The sequence below is a fragment of the Excalfactoria chinensis genome, chromosome 2 (assembly GCF_039878825.1).
Source record: "Excalfactoria chinensis isolate bCotChi1 chromosome 2, bCotChi1.hap2, whole genome shotgun sequence".
NCBI lineage: Eukaryota > Metazoa > Chordata > Aves > Galliformes > Phasianidae > Excalfactoria > Excalfactoria chinensis.
The window spans coordinates 44,374,258-44,388,761 of NC_092826.1; the positions used below are offsets into that span (position 1 = coordinate 44,374,258).

General features: G+C 40.1%; 1 protein-coding gene across 3 annotated transcripts in view; it reads left to right on the plus strand.

Moving 5' to 3' along the window:
- Window positions 1–575: 575 nt before the first annotated feature.
- TMEM241 (transmembrane protein 241) overlaps window positions 576–14,504 on the plus strand; it is a 53,259-nt gene continuing 39,330 nt past the window's right edge. Inside the window, exons 1-6 of one of the 3 annotated variants that reach the window (XM_072328958.1) lie at window positions 576–712; window positions 1,450–1,496; window positions 4,023–4,100; window positions 8,821–8,902; window positions 12,124–12,201; window positions 13,584–13,609. In XM_072328958.1, coding sequence (XP_072185059.1) covers window positions 641–712; window positions 1,450–1,496; window positions 4,023–4,100; window positions 8,821–8,902; window positions 12,124–12,201; window positions 13,584–13,609 — 383 coding nt within the window. In that variant the 5' untranslated portion in view covers window positions 576–640. The remainder of the gene's footprint in view (window positions 713–1,449; window positions 1,497–4,022; window positions 4,101–8,820; window positions 8,903–12,123; window positions 12,202–13,583; window positions 13,610–14,504) is intronic. The other 2 variants (XM_072328959.1, XM_072328960.1) reach the window with 2 other exon arrangements.

Consider the following 14,504-nt stretch of genomic DNA (forward strand, 5'->3'; position numbering starts at 1 on the left):
AGGGCACACACGTCATCGGTGTACATAAGCACAGCTGTAAAATGCATTGCTTACTCTCCGTTTCAATTTTATCTATTTATATATATATATATATATCTTTTCTCAGGGAGGCTCACTGCAATAAGTGATGTCCAAACAGTGTGAGTTAAGCAATAAAGGCCGCAGTTCCCAAAATGACTCTTGGTTAAGTTTGTTGGCAGGCTGAAGGCAGAGAGCACGCAGGAGTAGCTCCAGTTGAGTTCTGAGCGTTTGCTGATTATATTTTAGCATCAAGCATTCCTGAACTTGTTGAACACACGTAAGGCTCAAATGTTACATTAAATACAAAGGAAGTGGTTTACATCTGTTAAGACGGGCAATGAAAAAAAAAAAAAAAAAAAAAAAAAAAAAAAAAAAAAAAAAAAAAAAAAAAAAAGGCTAAAAAAGGCTAAAAAAAGGCTAAAAAAGGCCGAAAAAGGTCCAAAGAAAAAAGGGCAAAAAAGACAAACAGACGGGTTTGCTGAGTGTAACAGCGTTGGCGGCTCAGCGGCGGGCCCCACCGGGCAGCATCGCCCCTTTAAGGAGGAGGTGCTATAGGAGCTGCCGCCGCGCCGCGATGGCAGCCGCGGGCTGTGCGGGGCCCGGCGGGCGGCGGTGACCGATGTACCTGAAGCGGCCGGCGGGCGGCCTCGCCTTCTGCATCTTCTACCTGGCGTCCTGCTTCACCAACAAGGTGAGCGCGGCCCCGTAAAACTGGAGTCGCCCTGCGCGGCGATGCCCGGGGAGGTGCGGCTGTCTAGCAACCGCGGTGTTCGCAGTCGTTCGCAACAGAAATGGCCACGATGTGCCCAGAAGTGAACTACTTCAACTTAGTTTGAAATAGTTTGCATTGTGTGGCGTAGACAATACAGTGGCCGCTCCTTTCTGTCCAGTTTATCGTAGAACTTCAGATTGCTTTGGGTTGGAAGGGACCTCAAAGCCCACCCAGTCCCACCCCGTGTCTTGTGCAGGGCTGCCCCCCAGCAGCTCAGCTGCCCAGGGCCCCATCCAACCTGGCCTTGAGCGCCTCCAGGGATGGGGCACCACAGCTTCTATGGGCAGCTGTGCCAGCGCCTCACCAACCTGAGTGAAAAACTTCCCCCTCGCATCTAACCTAAATCAACCCTCCTTCCATCTAAAACCATCCCCTCCCTTGTCCAGTCACTGTCTACTTGTGTAAAAAGTTAGTTCCCCTCCTGCTTATAGTCTCCCTTTAAATACTGAAAGTTCAGTTATGCATTTCTGCCTTACAAATGCATACATAATCTATAATAATGCAGTTCTAGAATGGGAAGCAAACTTACAGAAAACTTTCAGGGTGTTTCTTTTACTTTATTTTGGTAGGAGCCTCTTGTATTTTCTTGCAATTGCGTGTTAACATTATAACTCTGTGTGTGCTTGATGTCCATTAATTTGGTGTTTGTTTTCCAGTATGTCCTGTCTGTCCTGAAATTTACCTACCCTACCCTTTTTCAAGGGTAAGTACCGTTTTAAGAATACAGTTGTTCGAAAAATGACTTCAGTCAATAAATTCAGTCAGTAAATGTCTTGCTGTTCTGTGTCAGAGCTACTTTTGGTACTTCATTTCATTGCTGGCTTTTACAGTTAAGAGAACGTACTTAATGAAGCCTTAATAAAGCAGGCATTCATTTGTCCTGGTCAGTTTTTAAGCATCACAGTGGTGATTTAATTAAGATATATAGACTCCATCGGTTCCCGGTTATCTGCAAATTTTATGCTTCAGGGTAGAAAAATGGCAGTTATAGCACAGATTGTCTGCATTGGGAATGGCACTCGTGTGTAACATGTGGATTTGGTGTATTCTTTTCCAGTATGCTAATGAAAGCTGGCCTTTAACCCATCTTTAGACATACACCAATACAGTGCTGCTTATTTTCATGCTTAGTCTTTGTAGTAGCTGTGTGTCCTAAGTCCCTACCATATCTTGATGATGATAAAGTTGAATGCTTTGCCAAATATACGTTTGTCATTGTTAATCCTTTGTGAGGTGTTTAGTGAAATCATGGCCTATTGTATTCCAGTCTTCTTCCATTTGCTCTTTTGAGTCACTGGTTTAATCTGTGGACACTTAGATATCTTTTATTCCTTTTTTGCTGCTTAGCATGGGTTATGGTTTTGCCCGACTTACAACTCCAGGGCTGTAATTACTTCTAGGAATAACTCCCCTGGGAATCTCCAGCTTCTTTGAGTGTAATCAGCTCTACAAAATATGCAACAAGTGCTTCCTTCAGTTCTGTCGCTTGTGTGCAAACAGTCTCTTGGACAAGTCTTTTAACACACAGGAAAAGGGCTTTGAGTAATGTATGTAAAATACAAGCCTGGTAAGTCAACAGTACAAAAAAGCCTTTGCTCAATAGCCTTATAGGATCTGTGTTACCACATTTACTTCCTTTTTTTCCCGTTATTTGGAAATACATCTCAGCATCTCAGTAATTTTGTTTTGTAAAGGTGACCATTGCTTTGAAAATTAAGTGACTCAGATACACCTTCATTTAGAGCAAAGGCAGCTGAGCAAAGGGACAAAGGGTAATGCCCAGTCACACCGTTCAGTGATGTTGGTTTTGTTCGCTGTATAACCTAAGACTGCATCACGTAGTGCTAAGGATTTGGAACTCTTAATGACATCAAGCTCCGTCCTTAAAACGTGAAATGATATTAAATGATGGGAATTAATCACTGGTTTGGAATAGAGCGTGATCAAGCCTTCAGCAGACGAGGGATATCTGGCATCAAGCTCTTATATGCCCCCTGTCCAAAAAAGATGAAGTGAGCTGTGATAGTGGTTTTGGATGTTCATCAAACCCTCATGAGCAGTGAGCTCACTCTTTTCTGACTATGTCCAGCTGCATGCCATGCTGCATATAGCATTTATGTATGTATGAGAGAGAGAGAGATTAAATAATTGCTTAAATGCATTGCAGTGACTGGGAATAATCAACAAACCCACTTTTATACCTGATACATATTTAATGTGATTTAACACTGTAGCATAGTGTCCCTGCCTGAGCTGTACTACATGTCTGGGTACTTTGACCTGAGAAGCACCTCCCTGGAAACCATTAGCCTGAAAAAGGAGGAGTGGTCATTTATTATAAAGCTTAAAAAAGTCACTGTGCATCACTACTGCTCTTAAGTTATCTGCAAGGATTGCTAAAGCCACACACACTACTTCCATAGTAAACTAAGGAATGCCTTTGTGACAGGGTAAGTGACTAGATATCTAAGTCAATTCAGAATACGTGTAATTGTTTTATAGCATTTGAATGAGAAAACTGCAGTATTGTGATTTATATGCTAAATTATCTGGATGTAATTTTTTTTTCCTCTATAGGCTCTGAAGCAGAGGCTCACGCAGGGTGATGATTTGATTGTTAAAGGCACTTCAATTACTGCATGCTACATGCCATTTGAGTTATAGGCAGCGTGTAATCTAGGCCCAGCATGAATAACAACGAGAAGTCATAAAGCTAATGTTTGAAATTACCAGGACGGTACGCTTCATCCCTGGGATTTATTAGTTAATTGAGCTGGGATCAGTCTGTGAATCCTGAAATCATATTTATTTGCTCTAGCAATAGCAGTTTATGTCTGTACAGATGTTTATTTCTTGTCACAGTCCTTGCCTCACTTGCATCTCTAGGTTGTGGTTTTAACATCGCTATGATTACTGAATATTTTGTTGGAAGAAACAATGAAATGGGGATTCAGTAACATGACTAAGGAAATTGTAGTACCTGGTTCTATGTAAAATGCTTGAAATATGAGGTGGAAAGCATCGGAGTAATAAAAAATCTGGAGGATAAGACAGCCCAGAAAACAAAAGATTTAAAGAGTAGTGCCATCCCTGGTGACCTGGAAGAGCAGTAGATGACTGTAGTCCTATGTGTGCTCTGGGAAATTCTATGTATTTTAAAGTCATGCTCCACATGGTTAAAAACAAAACACCAAAAAACAAATGATTTAGGGATTCTGTTCTATTTCAGGTGGCAGACATTAGTTGGTGGACTTCTGCTTCATGTCTCCTGGAAGTTGGGCTGGGTGGAGATAAACTTGTGTTCAAGGTACTGTGAGGTTTTCAGTATCTGCTACAAACTTACTGTTTGTATTTCACTAGCTTACCATGTCACTAACTTGCTGAAACGTGAGATGGTGTGTGTATCTGTATGTGTGTGTTCTGCCTCACTTGTGTTGGAGAGATCTTGTGTTTCAGTCTAATCAGTGTTCAGTCACACATTTCCACAGATTACTAATATAGAGTGGATTCAGTTTCACGTTGGCAAGATAAAGAAGCATAACCATTAGAGAAGGCCATGAGAATAATATATCCAGTGTCATTTTTTGCATCTCTGCCCTGGATCATCAAAGAGTTGTGGTCAATAGAGTGGAATCCAGTCAGTGGCTGGTCACGAGCGGCATCCCCCAGGGCTCAGTGCTGGGGCTGCTTCTGTTTAATATCTTCATTGATGATCTGGATGAGGGGATTGAGAGCACCTTCACTAAGTTTGCAGATGACACCAAGTTGGGAGGTAGTGTTGATCTGCCAGAGGGAAGAAGGGCACTACAGAGGGACCTGGATAGACTTTATCGATGGGACAAGGTTAATGGCATGAGTTTCAATAGGACCAAGTGTCGGGTCCTGCATTTTGGTCACAACAACACCAGGCTTGGGGAGGTGTGGCTGGAAAGCTGCCTGATGGAAAGGGACCTTGGTGTGCTGATGGACAGTCGGCTGAATATGAGCCAGCAGTGTGCCCAGGTGGCCAAGGGGGCCAATGGCATCCTGGCTTGTATCAGGAATGGTGTGGTGAGCAGGACTAGGGAAGTCATCCTGCACCTGTGCTCGGCAGAGTCTCATCTCAGGTACTGTGTTCAGTTTCAGGCACCTCAAAAAAAAGAACATGGAGGTACTGGAGCAGGTCCAGAGAAGGGCAGCAAGGCTTGTGGAGGGCTTGGAGAACCAACCCTACGAGGAGAGGCTAAGGAAGCTGGGGCTGTTTTGTCTAGGGAAAAGGAGGCTGAGGGGAGACCTTATCGCTCTCTTCCAGTATCTGAAAGGTTCTTACAGTGAGAGTGGGGTGAGTCTCTTCTCACTGGTGACAGGTGACAGGATGAGGGGAAATGGCCTCAAGTTGTGCCAAGGTAAGTTTAGGTTGGACATTAGGAACCACTTCTTTACAGAAAGGATAGTTAAGCACTGGAATAGGCTCCCCAGGGAGGTGGTTGACTCACCATCCCTGGATGTGTTTAAGAGCCATTTGGATGTGGTGCTCAGAGATATGATTTAGCAGAGGGTTGTTAGAGTTAGGGTACTATGGTTAGGCTGCAGTTGGACTTGATGATCTTTGAGGTCTTTTCCAACCTGTGTAATTCTATGATTCTATGATCTATGTGTGAGGAGAACCAGGCTAAGTTCTCCTTTTTATGTTTTTATGTGCATGCAGGTGTCCACAACCCCACTGAAACCTAAACAAAGCTGTAAACAGAAACAAGACTTAACTTCCTATCTTTTATCTACAGTGTAAATAAGATGCAGATATGGAGTTCAAAGCTCTCATCGATTTTGGCAGAGGCAGGATTAAGTACCAAACTTTGCTTAAGCAATGGTTACTGATATACATTGTCACCAAATATATGCTGTTTATGCATATTTTGTCTTTGCAGTACAGATTAAAAAGCAAAGGAGTACAGCCATCACTGCTGTCCTTTTTAATTCATCTTTTTGTCGCTAGTGGAGAAAATACTTTTGCTTTAAGCTGTGACAGTAAAAGAAGCTTGGAAAATATATTTTCATTTTTCCATAACTTGAAAGACTTTTAAGATAATACTGCACAAGAACTACTTTCCACTGTTGAAGAGGATGTTTTTGTATGAGAAAACTGGGTGTAAAATTAGTTTGTGTTTTGTAGATTGAGACTTCAGGCCAGTAGATGTCAGCATACTCTAAGGAAAATGGTTAAAATACATCTTGGGAAAGCTCTGTAGTGATTTTCTAGAATATTAGCTATGGACAAAACAATATGGCCAGAATTAATTATTTGGCTATAATTCAGACTAGCACTTAAGCATGAATTTGAAGCTGCTTTTCTTCAGAAGGATTAAGTGCATGCTTTGTTGAACTCAACTTTCAGCATAGATCTGTCTAAAAAAAAAACAAACCCAAAAAGCAACCAGCGAAGAACCCCATAGTATTTCAAAGCTTTTCTCAGTCATCTCTCAAACTCCTTCAACCTGCAAAGATGTTTTCCTAGTGGACTTAGAAGAGCTTTTTTACCCCCTCTTCCAGCATCTTGTTGTATGCATCTATCTTTTTGGTATACGTGTATTTAAGAAGACTGTTTCCAGTCCCCAGTCTTCTCATGCTGCAGGTAATAAACTGTTATCCATCTACACTTCCATAAAGCACAGAGTATTTCTGTTCTGCAGACAGATCTTATGAGCTTTCTGAGCTGGTTCAAGGCACACCATAGTATTTCAGAAGAACTGTTTTACTACCTAGAGATGACCACCCTTTGCTTGAAGATTATGACTGAGTCAGAAATACTAGCTTCACAATAAAACCAAATAAAAATAAGTCCTTAGTCCCATTAAACATATTATTTACATTATTTGCTCTTTGGTTTGATGAATATCTTGGTTTTTTTTATCTGTTTCTCTTCAGTACTGCCAACTGCAAGAGATTCTCACCATCACTGTTGCTTCTTCAAGGTGAATAGCAACTGTCTGCAAAATTTGTGTCCAAAACAGGACTCAGTGGGGTGCAGAAGAATGTGTGTGCCATTCACATAATGCCTCCAGTGCCGTGATCTGCTGCCCACCTTCTGCCTGACCCCAGTAGGCACCTAAGACCTATGTTCTGGTTGGCATTTCTTCTACTGTTGAATTTTTCCCAGCTCAGAAACTCACATAAACCAAAACTTCAAAGTCTGGTTTTAGAGAAGCTGCCCACTGACTTAAATGGGCTTCAAATCTAGCCCTATTACATGAATTCATCAGGTTTTTTTACGTCACTAAACTTGCTTGTTTTGCACGTACGTTGCTGTGTTGCCAACATAAGGAGCTGCTATTTGGTTTGCATACAAGACAGATTGTTGGTGCTGACACATTACATCAAACATCCATGCATTCTTTTTCAGTCCTGAAATTCCCACTTGGCAGCATAAAATTCTCCTGTCGCATCATGGGAAAAGCATCTTAAGTCCTTTTCCATTGCACTTCACAGCATTGCACTGGAAACGGAGACATATTTGGGATGCCTAGAATTTAGTGGTGGGGAACATGAAAGAACGATATTTTTATGCACTAAATGGAAATTCAGTTTTCATCTTGTTTTCCTTTCTTCTTCCCAGCCCTCCCTTTTCTTCTTCCTTTCCTTCTTGCTTCAATTTACTGCAAGTCCAGTTGGGGTGGGGTTTTATTTTGTGGTTGGTATCTGATGTGAACTCATTGATAATGAGGCATGACAGTTTTAGGTCCTGATTTTAAAGAGCAAATTTTTATATCAGCAAAAGGATCTAAAGTCCATTCTTTTGTTGCTCTGTTGTTTTTTTTACCAAATTCCTTATATAGAGGTTTGTATATATACATTATATGTATACACCTCTCCATATATAAAGACAGGGGACATGATGTTGGTTTTTTTTTTCCTTGTGTTAAAGGTAACAAAAATCCTTGGGCATGTTTTATCTTATTTAGACTGTTCTGTTTTCATCTTTATTTGTCTTTTTTTTTTCTTGTACTTCATGAAGTATTGTAATACAGTGGTACCTATAATCGCATTTTGACACTTACGTGCTAGTTAGAAGCATAGTCCCAGTTAATGAACTGCAAATACTTTGGCTTCATCTTAAAAATGAGTGTTACATGCTAATACTCTCTTGACTTTAGTTCAAGACTTAGAAAGAATGAATGAAGGCAGCAGTTTCTTCTTCATTCCTGGGAAGCCTCTGAGTTAGTCCTTTGAATCTCTGTCCCTCAAAGTCTTACATTATTCTCTCTGAAGTTTACCACCTACCTGAACCTTTTATTCTTATAAGTACCCAAATCAGACAAGGAACAGTGCAAATTCCAGGGCTCCTTCTCAAAACTGAAGCCTGACTCGACTGCCATAACCAAGATTAAATTTAAACAAAATCCACAACAAAAAACAACAAAACAAAGCACCATCAATCTGCAATGACTTAATTCCTCCATTAATTGTCAAAATGCCTCCAGGAGTTTGGCTTAGTCAAAGGGGTGTCATTAGGAAATCTCCAGAGACAGGCTCCCACAGAGACAATCCGATCTTCAGCAGAAATCTCTTTTTAAATCTGGCTGAGAAATGAAGAAATGAATGTGTGGGTGGGCAAGTGTATTTGTACATGGTGAAAATGTGTGCTGGCTGTGTGAGTGCACCATTTTATGCCTTCATTTGAAAGTTTTTCTTCCTTTTACAGAGCATCAAGGAAATGATTGAAATGAAATTTCTTTCCCTTAAAGCTAATAGGAGTAACTGCTATAAAATAATACAGTTATCGAATGACTAGAGCCAGGGAAAGAGTGAAAAAGAGGCAGAAAGAAAAGAAAAGCAGTAATATTGTCCACCTGGGATTAGATGAAGTGGTTCACTTCTGTCTCAAGAGACTTCCTTACTAAGTCAGAGGAATTCTGAACAATCAGTGAATTTAATATGCACGCTTTTGAATATATGTGTGCATACATATGTTATATTCCTTGCAAGTAACTGCTGCTAACTGCATGTTAACAGACTGTAAAGAAGTAATGAGATTTGAATTGTTTTCACAGGTCTGAAATCCTGTCCTGGCTTCCTGCATCGGTAATTTTTGTGGGCATTATTTATGCTGGCTCTAGGGCACTGTCTAGACTGGTAAGAAACATGCAGGTAGACATCAGTTCTGCATTGCCTCTACTGTATGAGCAAAGAATGTTCTCTTCATACAAGGGATTAATGCTGTTCTTGGGTTGGGTTGAAAAGAGAGGGGGAGGGCTTCAAATAATACATAATCTATTAACATTGTTAGAGCAATGGTCCAGTCTTACAAAGTGTAGAGCAGTAACAAGAAGAACAAAGTGCCTTCAGCTTTCCTTGAGCTCTCTCAGACAGTTCTGAGAACTGTCATTCTCCACAGTACTCAGGATTTTGCAGATGGATCCCCTGTTCTGAATTGTGCAGGTAGGAAAGAAGTTAATGAAGTTACTGACTCTAACTTTGCAAAAGGGTTAATGGGACGCATTTCTGGGGGAAATCTTTCCAAGAAAAGGATGAAAAGCATTTCTGTGAGAGGCTTTGATGCTTCATGGGATTTGAAAAAATGAATTGAAAGTTGGGAAGAGATTATGGGGAGGGTTTGATTCATCAGGTTTATTATCCATTTGAACTACAGTGACCTATGAAATGTTTAATCGGGGGATGTCAAATCTGCCTTCATTAGAATTGAATGCCTTTTACTTAAGTGAGCCAGTGTTTCTCAGAAAGTAAAAGTAAAAAAATATATATACATAATATAAATAAATGAAAATGCAAATATTCTAAAATAAATCAGCTACGTGATTTTTAAAAATTGCTTTACTGCTGTTCATGCTCTAGTTCCCTTCTGTTTTCTGTCACTTCACATTATATTCCAGATCCAGCTTACTTCTACCAATTTCTAAACCCCAAAGAAAGATCAAAAGGGAATTTTTAGGCAAGACACTTCTTGCAATGATCCCTTGAACATCCTAGTGGAAAGGCAGGGCAGAAAAGGATGCTTGGTCTCTGTCCACTCAAATAAAGTGCTAGGCCTCATACTGCAGTGATCTTTAGGAAGGACGGCTGTATGCTTGGAAGCCATATTCCTCCAGGTTAGCTCTGTATCATGATGATTGCATTCACTTCTTCTTGGTTCCTTGTCAAAGCAAATCCACAAGGTTTCCCGGTTGTAAACTCAGGAAAGATCTCTAAGGAAAGAGCTGTTTGGAAATAGCAATAAACCTTTGGCAGAAGCATCTTTTCTGCCTGATCACCTGTGAGTTGGAGGAGGTATGAATCACATCCTGGGTCCTGTAAATTACCTTGTTTCCCTGGCTTGCCTACTCTGTGATCATTCAAAAGTAAGATGTACTGGCTTGGCATAGGGCCTGTGAAAAGTTTTTGGTGTGGATCCCAAGGCATTCTTGAGGAGCATCACCCATTTTGGCATGTTTTTGTTGTTGTTGTTGTTCGTGGATGGGCCTACTTTTGTGGCCATTTGAAGGAGCAGTAGAATGACAAGTAGTCTTAGGCTATAGCTAGTATGTAATGCTGGCCCCAAATTCAAACCTACGGACAAGCTTTATTTTCACTAAACTTGCCTACAATGATTTTGTGATGCGGAGAGAAGGAAAATGGACTCTTCCACATCCTTGTATCTGAAATGGCTCGTTTCGCAAATTTTCTTGTGTTAATGGAGTTTCTACAGTAGAAATCACGTGAACTTTTTTGATCAGAAACACGGATGCCTGCTTTCAAACAGCCCTGTATAGAGACAGGATCTTAGTTTCCATTTGTAACCTCTCCAAGAGACACAGAAAGGCTCTCCTGCCCAAGAGCTGAGGGCTGAGACTGGAGCAGCACTGCTTAGCTCTGAACTGTGATGCATTAGCCAAAGCATGCAAAACTGTGAGGGGGGGGTTGTACAGAGTCTGTTCACCCTGCCTGTCCAAACAGTAAACCTTTCCTTTTGTGAGTATTAAGTGCACTCACAAATTTAAAGTCACATCAAAGACAATAGGCATATGGAGAAGGTTAGCAAGGCTAGGCAAACTGGAGCCGTTGTTGGCTCTGAAACATGTTTGAAAGAGCCAAAAGCAGGGGGGAGGAAAGAAAATCCATCAAATTGGCTTCATGAAAAGATGAATGTAGGTTTTGCTGTTGTCTTACCTTGTTTATGGTTGTTTTTATTTTTACTTTTATGGTATTTTCTATTATTTCAGGCTCAGGATGCTTGTGTTAGGTACTTCTGTTTTATTGTGTTTAGTTGTCCAGCAACAAGGTTGGCAATTGGATTCCAGAACTGATAAAGCAGGAGCTGACAACTTCACACCGGTTGTGTTTGTGTGGTTTTCATTCACTGCTAATTTAGAGGTGTTAAGAGTTATCTCGGTGAAACTGTTGTATTTATGGATCCACCCTCATTGTTATTATGGCTTAAAGTGTTTGATAAGTGATGCTTATCCTGCTTTGCGGGCAAGAAAAGAAAAATCCAGAAAGCAGAGATTTCTGATTACAGAGTTGAGTCAAAGAGGTATTTGCTGCCTGATACTTACAAGACAAGGACATCAGTATGAATTTAACTCATTCTCTACTCATGTGATTTAAATGCTATCCATAAGCAGGGAAACACTGCTTCCTGAAACTGCCTTAGCCTTTAGACTATCTTAATCAGAGCAGATAATTGCTTCTGTTGTGACTGTCTGAGAGACCAAAGATCTGATCTGGAGGATTCATTGTGAACCGCTAATTTGAGTTGGTTTTGCCTGAAGTGATGGGCGTTTTATTCATTGTTGTTATCACTGGGATTTGTTTCTTAATGATTTCATATTGGGATCGTGTCCAGATGCCTCAATGAGTATAATTTCAACATCGCTTTTGTGTGAACTATTATTACATTTCTACCTAAATTTCTGGCAGATCTTCCTAGCAGTAACTGAAAACAATTGCCTAAAATCATCTTACCCGGAATACTGTTGCTAGGAGTTACTCTGTATTAGTACCAGCAGAAGGAGATGGGAAAATAATGAGAACAGTTTACTGTGGAGATTGTAGGTATGCGAACAGAGAGGTAAAACCAGAGGCAGAAACCTGTGGCAGTTCTCACAATGGTAGCTCTGTATGAACATCTGGACAGGGCACTCAAAAGTGGTATTTAAAGAGACGTGTGCCTTGTAATAGTGATTGCACTCTTGGAACGAGTCTGAATTCCTTTAGGAGATATAATGTGGGTCTACAATTTAAAAAGCAAGCAAAATAATACAAAAACGTGGGGCAGTTAGCCCTAACAGGAACACCCTTCCTAGCTCTGTGACTGTTCTGAGTTAATTCCAGGCATTTTTGTTCTCTCCCGATGGCAGCCAATTCCAGTGTTCCTCACTATACACAACGCAGCAGAAGTCATAACCTGTGGCTTCCAGAAGTTTGTGCAGAAAGAGGTAATTTCACCTATTAATTAGTATGTTCAAGACACCTCCTGTGATATAACTGCCCTATAACAAGACATCTAATTTCTTTTTATGCAGGCATTAGTGCTATGTGCTTTTTTAATCTCATTGTGATAGCAAGCCACTAATGAGTCCCAGAGAGAAATTCACTTTTGACAATTATCTATATTGATGTTTTCTTTTCTCTTTTAGTGGATGAAAGACTGCAAGTGCATACTGACGGTTTAATTTCCATTTTTAAGACTGGCTGAGTCCAGTTTGCCTTTTCCTTTTGAGATTTAATATTTCTCTCAAGCTGTACTTGTGAATTTCATCATTCGAGCAGAGGGGAAGGAAGACTAGGTCCTTAGGTCTGACTAGTTTAACGTATCTAGTATTCAATAAACCATAGGTCTCAATAGATGGATCACATCTCTACATGGAATGCTGGAAAAATAATGCATTTTAGGCTGTGTTTTGGGAGTCTGTCCCAAGGCTTGCTAAAGTGAGGAGAATAATTCCTTCTTAGTTTTGTAAGATGTCTGTTTCTCTTCAGCTACACTGGAGATCTTTCTTTTTAGGCTATGAAAGGCTTTTCTAATTGTGTGGCCAGAGATGTACTGTATGAGGTACTGCTGGGAATTGACAAAATCATTTCTGAAATGGTCTGTGGCTTGTAGTGGAAGAGATCTTCCATTGATTACCCCTGCAGTGTATATAGAATGCAAGTAAATGCCAGTGTTTGCTACTTGTTACAAACTGAAGACCTCCCTAAGGTTAAGTGTCATAGCAGTGTGCGCCATTGGCATATCTCTGTGATGCTGTCCCTGCCAAAGTGTTTTATTTTCTCATTCTGGCTCACAAGTTTATGTTTCCTCTCTTTGAAAATTAAAGCACAATGGGGAAGGATAATGCAAACACAGGTCTTGCTAGGAATATTCTGGGGAATGATTTTGGACCAAAAGATTGGGAAACTTTGATGAACTTAGACCAAGACCGGTTTGGTTGGGGACGAACCTAATTAATTAAGTATAGTCAATACTTGAATATCTACAGTACGCAGTTCTGGTATACTTAAGATGAGTGTAAAAACCAGGTGTAACATTCATCCCAGTTTTTAAGTTTACTTGGTGGTAAATAACCTGAAAGTATATATATAAAAAAAAAGTTGGAGTAGTTTAATCTTGTTGTTCTTTTTGTTTGTTTGTTTGTTTCCCCAAATTCAATTTACTAAGCAGTACTCAAATATAGTGGGCTGTCCAGTGTTGTCTGCTGTCTTTTTCATGTGCTTGGTGAAGTAAGATCATCTGTGATTCCTCTCCTGTTTTGAAAGGAAAAAGCACTCTTTCACTATTTTTTAAATAATGCAGCTAATCATGTGTTCATTTTTACAGCAGATCTCTCATCTGAAAGTCTGTAGGTAAGTTTTAAAAACCATTCAGATTCAGTTTCAACTCGTTTTGGCTCTAGTTTCTGTATTTGCTTCAAATAGTAGCACACCAAAACAATGAAGAGTCTAAGACAGATTCCCGTGGGCGGTAAGCGTAAGTTGCAACATACAAGTAATTAAATATTTTTAAAATGCATTTTCTTTCTTCTTTTATACTATTGCTTAAATGGATACTTCTTTTTTTTTTTTTCTCTCCTTATAAAAATAGCCAGAAGGCTGGCCTTGATGAATAACAAAACAGTGCTTGCAAGAATGTTTTTGAAAGGAGATGGAACTCAAGTTTGATATTTCAATGGATAATATTAAGCAGTAAGAGAAAGATAATGGATAGAAAATAGCTAAAAATGCCTTTCCTAAGGAGGAAAGATGGGTGACATCTGGCATCATTCTGCATCACTCGTATTAAGTTACACAACCTTACCAGTCTTGGTTGGCTCTGGTTGTTTAGGCTACAAGAAGGAGATCGTGACAAACAGAAGTCATCCATCTGCATACTGAAAGTTTCATTCTTCCCACTCATTCCCTTGAAGATAGTGTGTTTGCTGCGCTCCACATTTCTTAACCTTTTAACTGTACTTAGACTGAACAATATTGGTTTATTTTTCTGTGTGTTTGGAGGCACTGATTTCTAACTTCCTCCCTGTTGTTTCCATTATCTGGCTTACCATGGCCATGTTTTCACTATTGGATTATTGTCAAGGATACCAGTTGGGCTTGTTGTTATTGTTTTTTATCTTCTTTATTCTGTCTTTTCCTTCTGTGTCCCTGGAGAGCAGGAAAATGAGCAATAAAAGCAAATATGTGTTGTTATTAATACTGGCAGTCCATAGAAATTCTACATCCACATATTGTGTGTAACCTGTAG